Consider the following 16,006-nt stretch of genomic DNA (forward strand, 5'->3'; position numbering starts at 1 on the left):
ACCAGAGGGTACTTCCCTGCCTCATCTCAGAGTGAGAAATAGAGACCAGCCTTTCACTCTCTAGATGGAGAACATACCTGGCATGGAAGGGCAGGGTGGGCTCCTGGGGACCAGGGTGGTGGGATGGAGTAGCCCGTGGGGAGGGGTGCAGGCTGTGGTCTACCAGGAGGAGAGCCTTGAGGTGAGACATTTTTTCCTCTCCTCAGCCCAGTGTCTTCTCCAGCTCCTGGATCCAAAATAGGGACACACCCCTGTGTCTCCATCCAGGTCGTGGAGGAGACCTGACCTGCTCCCATCAACCTCTCGGCTTCTGACCTCAGCCGCAGCCCTTAACATCTGGGACTTCCTCTGTATTGTGTGAGGGGGTTCAGTGGGAGGAGCTTCTCTCAAGATTGGAATTCCTAGGTGGAATGCAAATGGCTGGAGGTCACAGAGGCCTCTATGATATCACCACAAGAGGGAGCAAGACCACTTGGAATAAAATTTCTTTGAGGTGTGGGAGGAAACTGAGCAGCTGTGATGGAAAGCTGGTGGCAGCAATGGATCGACAGCACCAATATCAAATCTTTGAATGTCATGGTAGGTGGCTCCTGCCTGGCTCCACACTCAATCTGGGCATCCCAGGGTTGGCAGGAGCACGGGAGGACTGTACTAGGTCCGGCGGGGCAGGGGCCGCACTGATAGGCCCTCTCCTCACCCTTGCAGAGGTCCACTCAAGAGCACTACATCCGGCCAGAGGAGCAAGTGCTCATCGACCGCCGAGAAATCACCAGCAGAACGGTAAGCACAGGGCTGGGCTGCATCCGTCCTCACCCCCACGGTGGCCCTTTTGCAGCTGCGCCCACGGGGCAATAGGCCTCATAATAACTCTGTCCCTTTTGCCTTCAAAGCGTCCTTCCAGAGGACACTCCCTAGCAGTAATCCCTGCAGTCACACCCCCTGATTTGTTAGTAACTACCTGACAGGATTTGTCAGTGCCACTCACAGGAACCCCTATATAATGACGGCCACCCGCTGCCAGATACCCTAAAAGAGCCTTCTTGCAATGACCCTCACAAAGATCCCCCAGCAGTGAGCCATTTGGGTAGGGACCTCAACACTGATCTCCCATTCCCTGATTCCCTCTTAGGCCCCTTCCCCTGAGAGGGGCCTCCCCAGGGAGCCCCACTCACTGAGAACAAACAGCCAGGCAGAGGCCTCCTACGGCGACACCTGCCTGAAGAAAGGTCTCCTGCCCTCTCCCAGGATGCCTGGGACGTGCAGGAGTTCATCGCCAGAATGTATGTCAAGCAGCTGCTCCGACACTGGGCCTTTCAGCTGCTGCTGGCGATGCTGCTGGTGACCAACGCCATCACCATTGCGCTCCGCACCAACTCCGTCCTTCACCAGGTGGGACTCTGGCCTGACCTCCGCACCCACTGATCTAATGAGGAAGGGCCTGGTAAGGTGCTTCCCTCTCTGAGCCTCAGGCTCCTCATCTGTCCATGATGATTGGATTGGCTGCTCTTCAAGGACCGGTTAGCTCTGACCTTCCAGTAGTCAAGTCAAGAAAGACATTGTGGTGGAGGGTCCCCAGCTTTGAGGAACACATTGCTTTTGTATAAAGAAGGACAGGAAAAAGTGGTGTGAGGAGAGGCAGGCAAATGCGTGCCTGGTAGGGAAGCATATCCCGTTTTAATCAATAGTCACTGAGAGAGAATCTCTCCGTGCCGGGCACTGCACTGAGAGCCAGGGTTCCAGGTATGAGCACAGCAGACCCAGCTCTGTCTCAGGCAGACACAAACGTGCCATTATACAAATGCCTGAGTGTCAAAGGCTAGACTTTCAGGGACCATTTCTATAGTTCGTTAAATGCCTGAGAATCAGAGCACATGGGAGCTCAGAGAAGGCATCAAGCCTGAGGGGCTGAAGAAAGCTTTGCGGAGGAAGGGACCCTTAAGCTGAGCATAAAGAAAGAGTGGAAGCTGGCCAGGCAGAGAGGGAGAAGGCAGAAATAACATGTGTTCTCCGTGTCCAGCATGAAATCCAGTGAGACTTGATTGTTTTACCTTCTTACAAGGAGGATATCACACGCATGAGTTGTGATATTTAAAACCAATATTTTTAAAATGTTCAGTGTGGTGGCAGATGAGCTCAGAGAGATGGTCGGCAGCCGTGTCTTTACATTCTGTTAAGGAGGGTGGCCTTTATCCTACGTCACCGGAAAGCCAGGGAAGAGTTTAAAGCATGGAAGTGACATGACCAGGCATGTGTTTAGAAACCTTACACTGGCTGGCAGGCCACGGGAGGGAGAGGGTCAAGAACTTGAAAAGGTGAAGCCTGCGGGACCGTGTTGTAGAATTCCAGGCGAAAGACGGTGGACGTGGAGCAGGACAACGGCAGTGGGGAAAAGGGACCATGGGCCTCTGAAGCTCCCTAGTGCCTGGATCCATGGGCCTTCCAGACCGATTTTCTTCCTAGCAACACTTAGTGAGCACTTACTTGTGCTGCCTCGGTTAACATCCGTCATCACTGCACACACGGACAGAGGAAGGGAGAGCAAGGAGTTATGTTTCTGGCCTGAGCGGCTATATGGGGATGGTACTGTTTGTTGGGAGATGGGGACAGATGAGGATGAGTCAGTTTGGGAAGGACGCTGAGTTCAGTTTGAGTTGTCTGAGTATCTGAGGTGCCCGTGCAATATCCACAGAAAAATGTCTAGTAAGGGGTGAGAGGTCAACTCCGAAAGGCCTCAGAGAGCACTGGGATGGAGGTGGTGACGGGAGAGTTGCCAGCCTCTGGGTTTGCTGACGCTAAAGGAAGGGATGAGGTTGCCTGGGGAGAGAGAATTGAGTGAGGAGAGAAGGGGCCAACGCACGGCCCTGGCTCCGAGGAGAGCCTGCAGGTGAAGGGCGGAAAGTGGAGGAGGAGGTACAAAGGGAGACTGAGGCGAAGGAGAGCTGGAGAAGTGGGAGGAACCCCGGGAGCTGTGCTCCCAGTGGGGCGGGCGCAGCGGCAGTGAGGACTAGGGAGCTTCCCCTGGACTTAGCTCTTACGCCCTTGAGGAGAGATGCCTCTGGTGCGGTGGAGGCAAATCCCAACTGCCAGAGTGTGGAGTAGCCTGGAGGGCAGATGGCACGCACTGATGGATCAGGAAATCAGTTCAGAGTGCAGATGCTAACGTTCGGGTACAGGATGAAATACCAAGATGAAAAAGAATGAAATAGGAATTGTCTGTGTATGTGGGGGTGATGGTGGGGGGGGGGTTTGGGGAGAGAGGGAGGGAGAGAGTCATGTTATAAGATATAAAATATATTTCTCTTACTATGGGTCCCAATCAAACATAGTATAGGGTATGTGTCCACAGAGGGCAAATCCTAGAGGCCCGAGGATGCCAAACTGGTTTTGAACCTTGCCCTGAAGGCCATAGGGAACCATGGAAGGCTTGTGGGTAGAGAAGGCAACTCTGATTTAGCCACAGATGACCACGACTTGGAGAAGGCAGAAGGACTATTTAGAAAGTTCTTTCTATAGTGAGGAGAGCGTATTGCCCTCAGTGGCCAGTGGGATGGCACTGAGGGGACAGAAAGCCCTTCCTTGTTGTAGGCTGCCATCCCTGGCCCATGAAGCCCTTTGGGAATTTGGGACAGGCAGGGAGCCCATAAACCTCAACTTCCCATATGGGTTGAAGAAGCACAGCCCAGCCGGTGCATGGGGGTACAGTGGTGGCAAGCAGTGGATAGCAGGTGGTCTTCGTGTGTGGCAGCGAGCCTTGGAGCAGAGTTTGTTGGCCACGGAAGTGGAAAAAGTGAGGAGTCCTGGTGACTCTGGTAACTGCCAGGGAAGAGTCGGGGGGGCTGGGAGGTGTTAATAGGGTCACAGAATATAGTGGTATCACAGCTTAATGGGCGCTAAGGGATGGAGGTTGGGGGAAAGCGAGTTGGAGTTTAAACAGAATTCAACACCACATGGTCATCCGACCACAACGCACCCACCCAGGGAGTGCGGTCAGGCTGGCCGGGGGGATCTGGGAGCTGGGCCAGCAGGAGTGGCTGGGACAGGCAGGGGAGGGGGATGAAACTTGCTGTCCTCCACCTCAGGGGCCAGGGCTTCTCCTCCCAACTCTGGAGGCAGGTCTGCCTCTCCCCCGCCTCCCTTCTACAAGTGTCCTCACCCCAGAGGAGCAGATTCAATAGTCTTTATTGCTAACTGTCTGACCTTGGGCACCTCTCATTTCTCATCTGTAAGATGGGAATACAGCCTGCTTTGTAGGACGATGGTGATGGTAACGTGAAATGGTGCAAGGGTGGTCGTGGCGTGGGGCCTGGCCTATGCATGCAAAGCATGCCTAAAGGAGCAGCGACGGTGCTGAGGATGAAGAGCAGCAGGAATATAAGCCTTCCCTCTCCCCAGGACATTCTCGCTCCCCGACCAGGCCCAGTCTCCCACTCCACTGACCTTTCTGTCCCTCTCTTTTTCTCTGTCTTCCATGCAGAAACACTATGAGTTGTTCTCTACCATAGATGACATTGTGCTGACCATCCTTATCTGTGAGGTTCTCCTTGGCTGGTTAAATGGCTTCTGGATTTTCTGGAAGGTGAGATCCTGGGCCCTCCCTGTCATTGCCCCTGTGCCTTCTTAGGAACCTCACCCCCATCCTGTCCCCATCCCTGTGCTCCTGGCCCTGCAGACTGAGGAGTGTGTGTGTGTGTGTGTGTGTGTGTGTGTGTGTGTAGAGAGAGACAGAGAGACAGAAATGAGAGAGACAGAGAGAAATGAGAGAGAGACAGAGAGAAATGAGGGAGGAGGGTGGAATGAGAGAAATAAGAGAGAGAGAAAGACAGAGACTGATTACTTCTGAGATGTCTGATGCAGTAACTTGTACTAGAAGTGCAGCCTCCCTGGGTTCCATCCCTTTTCTAACCTTCCACCATTCTGTGATCCCGGGAAAATCTTCATGTTCTTATATAAGAAATGAGATTGAGCCCTGGCTGGCGTAGCTCAGTGGATTGAGTGCGGGCTGTAAACCAAAGTGTTGCAGGTTTGATTCCCAGTCAGGGCACATGCCACGGCCCCCAGCAACCACACATTGATGTTTCTCTCTCTCTCTCTCTCTCTCCCTCCCTTCCCTCTCTAAAAATAAATAAATAAAATCTTTTAAAAAAAAAGAAATGAGATCGAAAACATTCACCTTAATTTACAGGGTTCAAGAGTAGGACTCAACAAAATTTTTCTATAAAGGGCCAGATAAGTATTTTAAGCTCTGTGGGCCATCCGGTCTCAGTTGCAAACACTCACCTGTGCGGTGTGTGACCACCTCTGCAGGGGTCACCCCACTCGAGGACACCGAAATTTGAACTTCATATTATTTTCATGCGTCACCAAATATTATTCTTTTGATTTTTTTCCCCTACCAACCATTAAAAAAATATATGAAAATCGTTCTTAGCCTGAGGGTTTTATGAAAACAGAGCTGCTGGCCAGATTGGCCCCTGGCCTACAGTCTGTGAACCCCTGTGCTGGAGGGCATCAAGCAGCTGTGTGGGTGGGAGTGGGCCTGAAAGTTACATTAAAATGACTTTTTAAAAAAGATTTTATTTTATTTTTAGCAAGGGGAAGGGAGGGAGAAAGAGAGGGAGAGAAACATAAATGTGTGTTTGCCTCTCATGCGCCCCCTGCTGGGGACCTGGCCTGCAACCCAGGCATGTGCCCTGACTAGGAATCAAACCGACCACCACCCTTCAGTTGCAGGCGATGCTCAATTCACTGAGCTACCCCAGCCAGGGCTGCAAGTTACATTAAGTGAGACAAAGACTCAAACTCTTTGTTTGAATAGGACTTCTGGAATCAAGGGATTCCTGGAGCCAAGACATTTATTTTGCCTTTGGGAATGTTCCAGAAGAGGTTTTAAAGGAAAAAAAAAAACATGAAAAAAACACCTCTCATAAAAAGGAAGTATCATTTAAATTTAGTTACCAGAACAACCAGTTAGAATTAAAAGCTTTCTGTGATTTAGAGCACAGGTGGCCAACACAAGGCCCTGGCCCTGACTCCGGCCCTCCACCTTGTTTTATCGGCCCGGCGCCTTGTTTCTATCCGGTGGCAGCGCCGAGCTCTCCCTTAACTGTTAAGGAGTAGTTACATTTATCCATCCTAAAATTACATTCGGCCCTTTGAAGGCAACTGCAAGGCTGATATGTGGCCCCCAGTGAAAATGAGTTTGATGCCCCTGGTTTAGAAGTTTCACTTTATAGGACACAGAATGTAAAGCCTGGAACAAAAAATGCTGAAGTCTGAATGTCTTAGAGACTGCTTTGGGCAAACAACACTTGCAAGGATACTCATTAGCAGAGAAAAGGATAGGATGGTTTGTATTTACATATCTCCACACGAGAGAGGAGAGCAGGCACCACGGTGCTTTATCAGAACTAGCTCTAGGATGCAGGCAGACATCCATTCCCTGAGAGAGGACATTCCTCCTCCAATTCTGCCTGAGATTTCAGTAGCAGTTAGGGGCCTGCACTTTCAAGGCTAAGCCCCAGAGTTTCTTAGCACCGGAGACTTGAAGCAAGCGTGAGGGTCTTGTGCTCCTCCAAGCCATTCTACTCATACCCTAAGCCATGGCTTCTCAACCTCAGCGCTACCGTACTGATATTTTGGCCCGGATAATTCTTTGTGGTGGGCACCGTCCTAGGCATTGTAGGGTGTTTAGCTGTATTCCTGGCATCTACTCATTCCTGCCATGAGCACCATCCTAGTTGTGACAACCAAAATGTCCCCAGACATTGCCAAATGTCCCCTGGAGGGCAAAATCACCCTCAGCTGAGATGATGTTCCAAACTCTAACCTTCCATCTGGGGTCAGGCTACCAGTGCCAAAAGCCAGGGCTTGTTAGAAGCTGTTTTTGCCTCCTTTCCCACCCTCAGCCTTTCCCCTGGGTCCTGGTACACAAAGCCTGCTTGCTCCTGTTGCATGGGTGTGGTGGATGGGTTGGTGAGAGGAGGGAAAGGGAAAAATACAGGGAAGGGAGGAAAGTCTGGAAATTAACATCTCAAATGTTATACCCAGCCACATAGGGATCCCCAGTTTTGTTCCCAGCTCTCATGTTTTTTTTGTTTGTTTGTTTTTTTGTTTTACTATCCTGGAGTGACTCCTTCTGCTTCCTCACCTCCACAGCCCATTTAGCACTATACCCCTGCTGGTTTGTTTTGTTTTTTCTTAATCCTCACCTGAGGACATCTTTTCATTGCTTTTAGAGAGAGGAAGGGAGGGAGGGAGAGAGAAAGAGAGAAACATCTATGTGAAAGAGAAACATCAAGCTGTTGCTTCCCATACATGCCCTGACCTGGGACTGAACCCACAACCTAGGTATGTGCCTTGAATGAGAATTGACTGAGAATTGAACCCTTTCAATGTCTGGGACAATGCTCCAACCAACTGAGCATCACTGGCCAGGGCTGCTACCCCTGTTTTAGCTTGTCTGTTCTCACCAGGATGTTGCTATTTCTTCCTGTGTCCCCACCTGCCATCAAAGTGATCTTCCCAAGGCACAAGTCAAAGTATCGTTGCTTATTTTTGCAGCTTCATCACTGCTGGCCTCACCCTTGGTGTTCTAGCTGCACCAAAATGCATGTAGTTATATCCCCCAGTGTGCAGCGCATACACACACACACACACACACACACACACACACTGCTGCTTCTCACCTCCTTGTCCTTGTCCATGCTGACCCTTGTCTAGGCAAGCTCTCCACCACTTAATTCACATGGTTTACACCTACTTACAGTTTAAGATTCATTAAAATGTCTTCTCTTCCAGGAAGTCTTCCTGTCTTTCCCAGACTAGGTTAGGTGTTGCTCTGTGTCTCTCTAACACTATGTGCTTATCTCCCTTACCTGGAGTTAAAATTTTACTGCCTGTCCACCTCCCTCAACATAAAATAACCAGTGAGTGCAGCAGGGCAAAACTCCTGTATCTCCAGAATGTGGTTCAAGGCCTGGTGTAGAGTATGAACGTCATACTGTATGGACAGAGGGATGGGTCTGTAGACAAGCTGGCTTGGGTCTCCTTGTGTGTGTGTAGGTGCAGACATTCTGAACGTGGGACACCAGGAGACCCTGTGTTTATTGGACTGCCCAAGAAATTTAAGAACATTTTTTCCCATTAAAAAACAGTTTTCTTTTTTAATATTTGATGCAGATGCATATTGGTCAAAACTATATTGAAAAGTACACATAGCCCTGGTTGGTGCAGCTCAGTGGACTGAGTGCCAGCCTGGGAACCAAAGGGTTGCCAGTTCAATTCCCAGTCAGTGCACATGCTTGGGTTGTGGGTCGGGTCCCCAGATGGGGGTGAATGAGAGGCAGCTGATGGATGTATCTCTCATACATCGATGATTCTCTTCCTCTCTTTCTCTCTCCCTTCCCTTCTCTATAAAAATAAATAAAATCTAAAAAAAGAAAAAGAAAAATACACACAGAATTCTTGCTTTCACTCCTTTCCTTTCATCCCTCGTTCCATACCCACACCCTCTCTAGGTGATCTTTGTGTATTTATAGTCCCTTGTTTATCCTCTTAGTGTTTGTTTTGCAAACATGTATATATTTTTAGTTCCCCCTTCTCTAACAGTGGCATACTATAAACAGTGTTCTGCACTTTGCTGTTGTCACTTAATAAATACTAGCAAACTTTTTTTAAGTTTTTGTTTATTTATTTTTAGAGAGAGGGGAAGGGAGGGAGAAAGAGAGGGAGAGAAACATCAATGTGCAGTTGCCTCTTACTTGGCTCCCACTGAGGACCTGGGTCGCAACCCAGCCATGTGCCCTAACCAGGAATTGAACCAACGACCCTTTGGTTCGCAGCCCGTGCTCTGGCAAACTTTCTATGTCAATACATGGAGATCTTTCTTATTTTTCTTCTTACGGCTACACAGAATCCATTAAATGAATGTGTAATAGTTTATTCATCCAGGGTTCAATTCCTGGACACTTTGGTTGTTTTCAACCTCAAATGTCATTTTGTACTTGTACCAGAGTTTGTGTAGGTCAGCTGTCTAGAAGTAAGATCACTGGTCAAAGGTAAATGCATCATTTGTTTATTAGATAGGGCAACTTCCCCACTTTAGTAGCTGTGCTTGAATTTTTCAGCCATGTGAGCTTCCTTCCCCTTCCCCACTCCTAGATGAGTTTGTGCCTTATTGGACAAAGGGCTTGGAAAAATTTCCTCTCTCTTATACAGTGAGGGCTAGTTTGCCTCTGAACTGCCTATGGAAGCAGTGGTCCTTAATGTTTTTATTAGCATTTATTTTCATTTTATTATTAATTGGAGTGTGTGTCACACAAAGCCTGGAGTGTCCACTTTCCTGTCACTTAACTGTAGGGCAAGGCCATTTCCAGCAGTATGCTCACTGAGGTGGTGCTCAGCTTAGGCACCAGCTGTATGTATGCGAGTCTCCACTGCGTGTCTCTGAGACTGCACTTGGCTGTTGACACATGCATGGGACAGCGAGCGCATGCCTGTTCGGTGGCATGTTTTGGGGGCAACAGAATGAGTAACAGCAGTGGATGGCAAATGGCTGGCCCTGATGTGAGAGGAACATTGAGCCCCCTACCCTTGGGGTGTGGGGAAGGCAGACCCAGGCCGTCCCCAGAGGATGGGCCTGACAGACCCCACTGGGGCTGGCCCATCCCATCCCCAGGACGGCTGGAACATCCTCAACTTCCTTATCATATTTACCTTGCTCCTGGGGTTCTTCATTAGTGAACTCAATGTCATCTCCATCACCTACACCCTCAGGTGAGCTGGGCCCTCTGGAGAAACGAGGGGGACCTGTCTGGACTCTGGGGAAGAGATGGGGGTTGTTACCAGCTGGGGATTAGTTCTGCCTGTCTGAACAGGTAGGGTGGCAGTGAGGGGGAGGGGTCTGGGAAGGGCGGAGGGACACCCCTGAGAGGCTCTGCCACAGGGTACTTCGTCTGCTGCACGTGTGCATGGCGGTGGAGCCGCTGGCCCGGATCATCCGAGTCATCCTGCAGTCGGTGCCTGACATGGCCAATATCATGGCCCTCATCCTCTTCTTCATGCTGGTCAGTGCCCTCCCCCAGCCTCAGCCACTCCCTTTCCCTGAACAGGCCCTGGGTTATTGGGGTTACAGGGGTGTCTGTGGGAGAGGAGATGCCTAAGGGTCTGAACCCCTGTGATTCCCTTGGTAGTGTTCATTTGCATGTCCTACCTCCAAGGCTCTCGGGTGAAGTCAGGGCGTGTCTTCGGTCTCTCTGGCAGGTGTTCTCCGTGTTTGGGGTCACTCTCTTTGGTGCCTTCGTGCCCAAGCATTTCGAGAACATGCAGGTTGCCCTGTACACCCTCTTCATCTGCATCACCCAGGATGGCTGGGTGGTCATCTACGATGACTTTCAGTGAGTCCTGGGGGGTTTTGGTCCCCCAGCCCAGCCAGGCAAAGCAGGGGCTGGGCTTCCATGAAGCAAACTACTGAGAGGGGAAGGAAAGGGGCTCTGGATGGGAGTGGAGCTCCCGGGGCTGGGGGTGAGGGTGGCCCAACAGGAAGAGTGTGTCAGAACTTTAAACTGGAGGAAAGGAGAACCCTGGGGCTGGGGCCTCTGGGTGTGTGCACCACTTGAAGACTTGTCCTCTTGAAACTCCACCCATTCAAAGTCCCACCACAGACCTATTCACAGATATCCCTCCCATCACACTAAACACCTGGGCAGCTTGGCCTTGGGCAGCGGCACTGTCTGTGGTTGCACTAGGGCTTCAGGGTGGCCTCCCAGCCCGCACTGGAGCCCACCAAACTGCCTGGACTCCTGGGAACTTAGGGTCTCATTTCATTTACTCTTAGACATGCTGCCCAAGGTCATGTTTGGCCATAGATGGTTGTCTGGGTTCTGTTTCTTACCCCTTTGCCATTAAGTCTAAACCCTATTTGTTTCTAGCCCATTCCAGGGAGTTGGGTCCCCTGACTGATTTCCTCTCATTCCCTTCATGTGAGAGTCAAGTCCAGTTGGTAAAGGGCTTCTGCTGTCATTACCCATTATGATTTAGGTAGCGGAGAAACCAGAGTGTCCTGTAAAGGTGGGCTGGGCTTTTGAGTCTTTGTTCCACCACACTAGCTGTGCAATGTTAGGCAAATTATTTTATCTCTTTTCTGAGCCTTAGTTTCCTCGTCTGTCAGTTGGGGATTATAATACAATATTAACTATGTCATGGATTGCTGTGAGGATCAACAGAAAATCTATATGAATCTCTTAGCATAGAGCTTGGCGTAGTACACACACACACACACACACACACACACACACACACACAGAAGACAGAGAGAGAGGACACTAATATCTGGGAAAAAAATATATTTTTTATCCTCACCTGGGGACATGCTTATTGATTTTAGAGAGAGGAGAAGGGAGGGAGACAGAGAGGAAGAGAAATATCAGTTGGTTGCTTCTTCTACAAGCCCAACCAGGAACCAAACCCACAACCTGGGCTTGTGCCCTGACCTTGAATTGAATGCATGACCTTTCAGTTTATGGGACAATGCTCCAACCAACTGAGCCATATCAGCTAGGGCTGGAAAAATATTTTATGGGAGATTTAAAACAGATGTTAATAGTGGATGGAATTTTTCCTGTATATCTTCCTTCTGAACTTTCTATAGTGAGCTTGAATTACTTTTCATAATAAGGAAGAATATAGTCAATAGATTAAACTTGATAATGCTGATGTACAAATCTCCACCCTGCAGGGCTGGGTTGGAGACCCCACCATCTGGCAGTGTGGCAGGTACTCAGGAAAGAGCAGCTGCTGCCCTGACTGGTGTGGCTCAGTGGGCTGGGCGTTGTCCTGCAAACCTAAAGGCAGCCAGTTTGGTTCCCAGTCAGGGCACATGCCTAAGTTGTGGGCCAGGTCCTCATTTGGGGAGTGTGCAAGAGGCAACCGATTGATGTTTCTCCCTTCCCTCTCCTCTCCCTGAAAATAAAAAAATAAAATCTTTTTTGGTGACAATTAGAAGTAGGCAATAGATCTGCACAATAGCAGTGAGGCAACAGAAGTCCTAGCAGGTCTTGAGATTATTTCCCCATTTCATAGATGAGGAAACTGAGCTCAAAGGGCCAGGGCAGTGACAGGGTCTCTGTCTGTCATCTCCAGGCTGGAGATCAGGGACTATGCAATGGAGATTGGGGGTGCCCTCTACTTTGCCACCTTCATCACCATCGGTGCCTTCATTGGCATCAACCTGTTGGTTGTTGTGGTGACCACCAACCTGGAGCTAATGGTGAAGGCAGGAGAGCAGGGGCAACAGAATCAACTAAACTTCACAGAGGTGAGTGGGATGGGCAGGGCAGGGGGAGGAGAGGGAGGGTGTGTGCGAGTGTGGACTTGCACGTATTTAGATGAATGTATGTGCTGGCAGAAAGCCAAGCCTGAGACCCCCAAGGCAGCATTCCCCACCCTGAGTGACAATTCACCAACTGTGCTTTTGAGGGGTGTGGATTTCCTAGCTGTCTTGTTTCTATGGCAACTCAAAACTGAGCAGCTGGATGACCTTAGGGCATTTAACCCATCTAAACTTCAGTTTCTTCTGTAAAATGGGAATGATGATAGTACTTCCCTCCTAGGGCTATTATGAGAACCACATGAGTAAATGACACATACTAAGAACTCAATAAATGTTAGCTACAGTATTATTTATTCAGAGGTAGAACTTCCAAAAGGTTGGGGAGGTGGAGGGTGTGAGACTTCTCAAAGTGTTGAGGGCCCCGGGCTGTGACTTGAGAGCAGATAGGGCTTTAGAAGTTTGCTGGGTTGGATTCACTAGCAGTGAAATGGGGGTGGGGGGCTAAGTTTTAAAGAGGGATGAGAATTTCCAAAGAAGTAGGGGAAGGGCTTGTGTATTTATTTGAAGCTGAGCTCCCATAGCAAGGTATGGAGACTGAGTGTGGTTGGAGGCTGAAATGAGGTACATTGGAATCCTGGTGTCCTGAGACTCATCTTTCCCGAAGCCAAGCAGGCAGGGGCTGGGGAAGGTGGTGCCAGCTGAGCTGTCTGTCCTCTCTCCGTTTCCCCTCCCCTAGACAGTCAACATGGCAGAGTATGAGAATTACGACCTCCCACTGGTGCACTGTGTGGTGGCCCGTATGGACATGTCCGGCCTTCCCCAGGAGCCACTTATGGGAGGCCCCATGTCAAACCTCTCAGAAAACACCTGTGACAACTTTTGCTTGGTGCTGGAGGCAATACAGGAGAACTTGATGCAGTACAAAGAGATCCGAGATGAGCTCAACACGTAGGGCGGGTACTGGGGCTGCCCCTGAGTCCTGTGAGTTAGAGCTGAGTGGAACCTCAGATTTCTCTGGCCTTACGTCCTCACCATTTTATTATGCAGACCCAGGGGCCCAGAGAGGTTAAGTGACTTGCTCATGGTTCCCCAGCCTTTTGGAGGAGCAGGAATCCAGACTTCTCAGTTCCTCTCATCTCACGCAAGCAAGCGATTGCACTGCTTGGCCTGGGTCTCTAACAGAGTGGAGGGAGGATGAAGCGGGTGGACACCAGGGAAGTGGTGGGAGGGCTACCCCCTTTTTCCCCACTCTGGAATACACTCACTCCTTCGACCCCAGGATAGTGGAGGAGGTACGCTCCATCCGCTTCAACCAGGAGCAGGAGGAAGCACTGTTGCATAGACATGTCTCAAAGAGCCTGTTGATGGAGAGCAAGTCTTCCATGGACATCCGTGAGATGGCCAGCCAGCAAGACTTGCTCACTGCGCTTGTCACCAGGGAAAAGGTGTGACTTTCCTCTGTCCCCCAGTCTGTGCTCACTCGGCCACCCCACGCAGCCCATGCCAGCCTAGTCTAGCCTCTGCTGCAGTAGTCAAGGTTTCTGTCTATTCCAGGTCTGCCCCCGCCCCCCTGCTGCTAGACTCCCACACCCCAGCAGTCACTGCCAGTCCGCCATTAGGGTTAGGTTCCACCTTTCCTTCTCTAAGAGTCCCTGCCACACCCACCAGGTTCTGCCCACTGAGCCACTTCTGACTCTAGTGCCTTCAAATCTACCCTTTCTTAGTGAGGCTTGAGCCAGCCTAGTTCTTGCTTAGTGGCAGATACTTAAGCCCACTGATGGCGAAGGACCCCTGGGTCCTGTTGAGGGTGCATAAGAGTAGCCTCCTTCTGAGGGAGGAAGCTCCTAGGGAGAAAAAGACACACACCCACATTAGTTTCTGCCTCCCATACTACCTGACTGCTGTAAAATGATGTGGAGCTTTGTGAATGTTCACAGCCTGGCCTCCCAAGCTCAGAGAGGATACTAGGCAGGCTAGAGTTAGACAGATGGAGGACTTCCCCGGGAGGCCTGAATGGGGCACCCTTGAAGCTAGAGGAAGGGAGGAAGGGAGCATCTGCCATGCCAGGGTAGGGCGCTGACAAGACCTCTCGGTTTGCAGGTCCAGGAGTCTAACACAAGTATACTCAACAAGCGCAAGAGTAGCCGCTGAGAGGGCAGAAGGGGAGCCAAGGGGCCTGTGTGCACACACCCAGCTGCTGCATCTTCCTGCATCCTTAGCGTGACTTGGCTAAGCCTGGCCTGAGACCATCCTCTCCCTTATACCTGGGCAGATGCCTGGAGCTATGGAGGGGGCAGCTTCTCTGGGCCCATGCCTGTGAGCCCCAGGTTCAGAGGAGCCGGGATGAAGAAGGTCACGGGATAAGAGTGGGAGCCCTACAGCAAAGGGCTGCTGGCTAAGGCAGCCAGGATTTGGACTAAGGAGGGGCATCCCTGGCATCCTGCCCTAGGCCAGAGCTAGGTGGGGCCTGAGTGGGCCCGAGAACTAAGAGGAGAAAGGTGAGGCCAGTAAGGCCAAGCATTTGTGTATTGACAATAAAGTTTTGTGTTGGGATCGATGTGTCTGACTGGTGGATCTCCAACCCCTTGGGGCAACCTTGTCCCTGATTTGATGGACAAGACAGACCTTGCCCCTCAAAAGCCTGACTTTCTGATGGGAGAGTCACTAACTACTCTCCAGAGCTTCCAGTCTAATGCGAGAGAGAATCCATACCCTAAACATTTCTGACTTAATGGTGGAGATATAACCCCTGATAGTCCTAAATTTTAGGGCTGAAAGTCTGGTCCTCTGCCTGAGGCAAGAGACAGCCCTACCCTCTCTATCTGAAGGCGGAAGAGACTGGACCTCACTCTGGGGAACCCTAGTCTGATGAGGTCCCCTTTGACCAAGGCACGCAAGCACAGGAAGCTCCATCTTCGGGCAATGGAGAATGACTGGGCCAAGTGTGGTCCTGGCAGGCTTGCAGGAGGGGAGGGACACTGCAGCTTACTGGAAGACAGCAGAAAGCATCTGTGGACCAGGCTGATGAAGTCTGGTGGGGGTCTTGTGGCCTACAAGGCCTCTGTGGGACCTTCACACCAAAAACCATCAAGAGACAAAGCAGGTTCCAGAGCTAGGCAATGCAGAGTCTGAGGAAGCTCTGGCAGGCATGGGCAATAGAAAGATATGCGTTGGAGGGCAGGATTCTGGTCCTCAGACAAATCACTGGGCCTCATTTTCCCCATCTGTGCAGGGGGGAGAGGATAAGATTGATCTCCAGCTCTAAAATCAAATAGCCAGCTCTCAGCTCAGGAGTTGGGAGACCGAGGAGATCTGCCACACTGCTGAGGCTCAGCTTCCCTGGTGTTGGGTGGAGTGGGAGGCTGAAAGGCCCAGAGCTCTGCTCAGCTGTTAAGCAAGGACTGATAATTAGGGGCCTTGGGGATATTCACCAATTTGAATGGGCATCCCCAGAGGCCCACTGATTGCAGCTGCTGGGAAACTCCACCTTCCTTCCCCACCCCACCCCACCCCACCCCACAACAATCAGCATTGGTTTCACTCTGGAGAAGCCCACTGGGGCCTACTGGGAAAAAGTCTGAACACCTGGGGATGTGGTGGTATAGTCAGCAGGCAGGTGAGAGGTGGCACCAGTGCCAGCAGTGCTTCACTCTCTTGGATACACTGTCATTCCCGTTT

At 50.7% G+C, this 16,006-nt stretch overlaps 1 protein-coding gene across 1 annotated transcript; it reads left to right on the forward strand.

Annotated features, from left to right (window-relative positions):
* The first annotated feature begins 511 nt into the window (after window positions 1–511).
* CATSPER4 (cation channel sperm associated 4) lies at window positions 512–14,479 on the forward strand. The gene is made up of 12 exons (XM_045860057.1): window positions 512–579; window positions 706–780; window positions 1,246–1,389; window positions 4,475–4,576; window positions 9,677–9,774; window positions 9,944–10,064; window positions 10,261–10,394; window positions 12,139–12,313; window positions 12,705–12,722; window positions 13,083–13,276; window positions 13,608–13,773; window positions 14,429–14,479. Exons 1-12 carry the CDS (start codon window positions 520–522, stop codon window positions 14,477–14,479), a joined length of 1,338 nt encoding a protein of 445 aa, XP_045716013.1. The 5' UTR covers window positions 512–519.
* Window positions 14,480–16,006: the final 1,527 nt, after the last annotated feature.

This window comes from Phyllostomus hastatus, unplaced genomic scaffold (genome assembly GCF_019186645.2).
Source record: "Phyllostomus hastatus isolate PE091 unplaced genomic scaffold, TTU_PhHast_1.1 phas_scaffold_182, whole genome shotgun sequence".
Classification (NCBI taxonomy): Eukaryota; Metazoa; Chordata; class Mammalia; order Chiroptera; family Phyllostomidae; genus Phyllostomus; species Phyllostomus hastatus.

Excerpts from the sequence above, each read along its gene's own strand:
- CATSPER4 (XM_045860057.1), top strand. The coding sequence starts at position 520 with ATGGAAAGCTGGTGGCAGCAATGGATCGACAGCACCAATATCAAATCT. Across the intron at positions 4,577-9,676 it reads GCTTCTGGATTTTCTGGAAG|GACGGCTGGAACATCCTCAA; the intron begins GTGAGATCCTGG and ends TCCCATCCCCAG. Across the intron at positions 9,775-9,943 it reads TCCATCACCTACACCCTCAG|GGTACTTCGTCTGCTGCACG; the intron begins GTGAGCTGGGCC and ends GCTCTGCCACAG.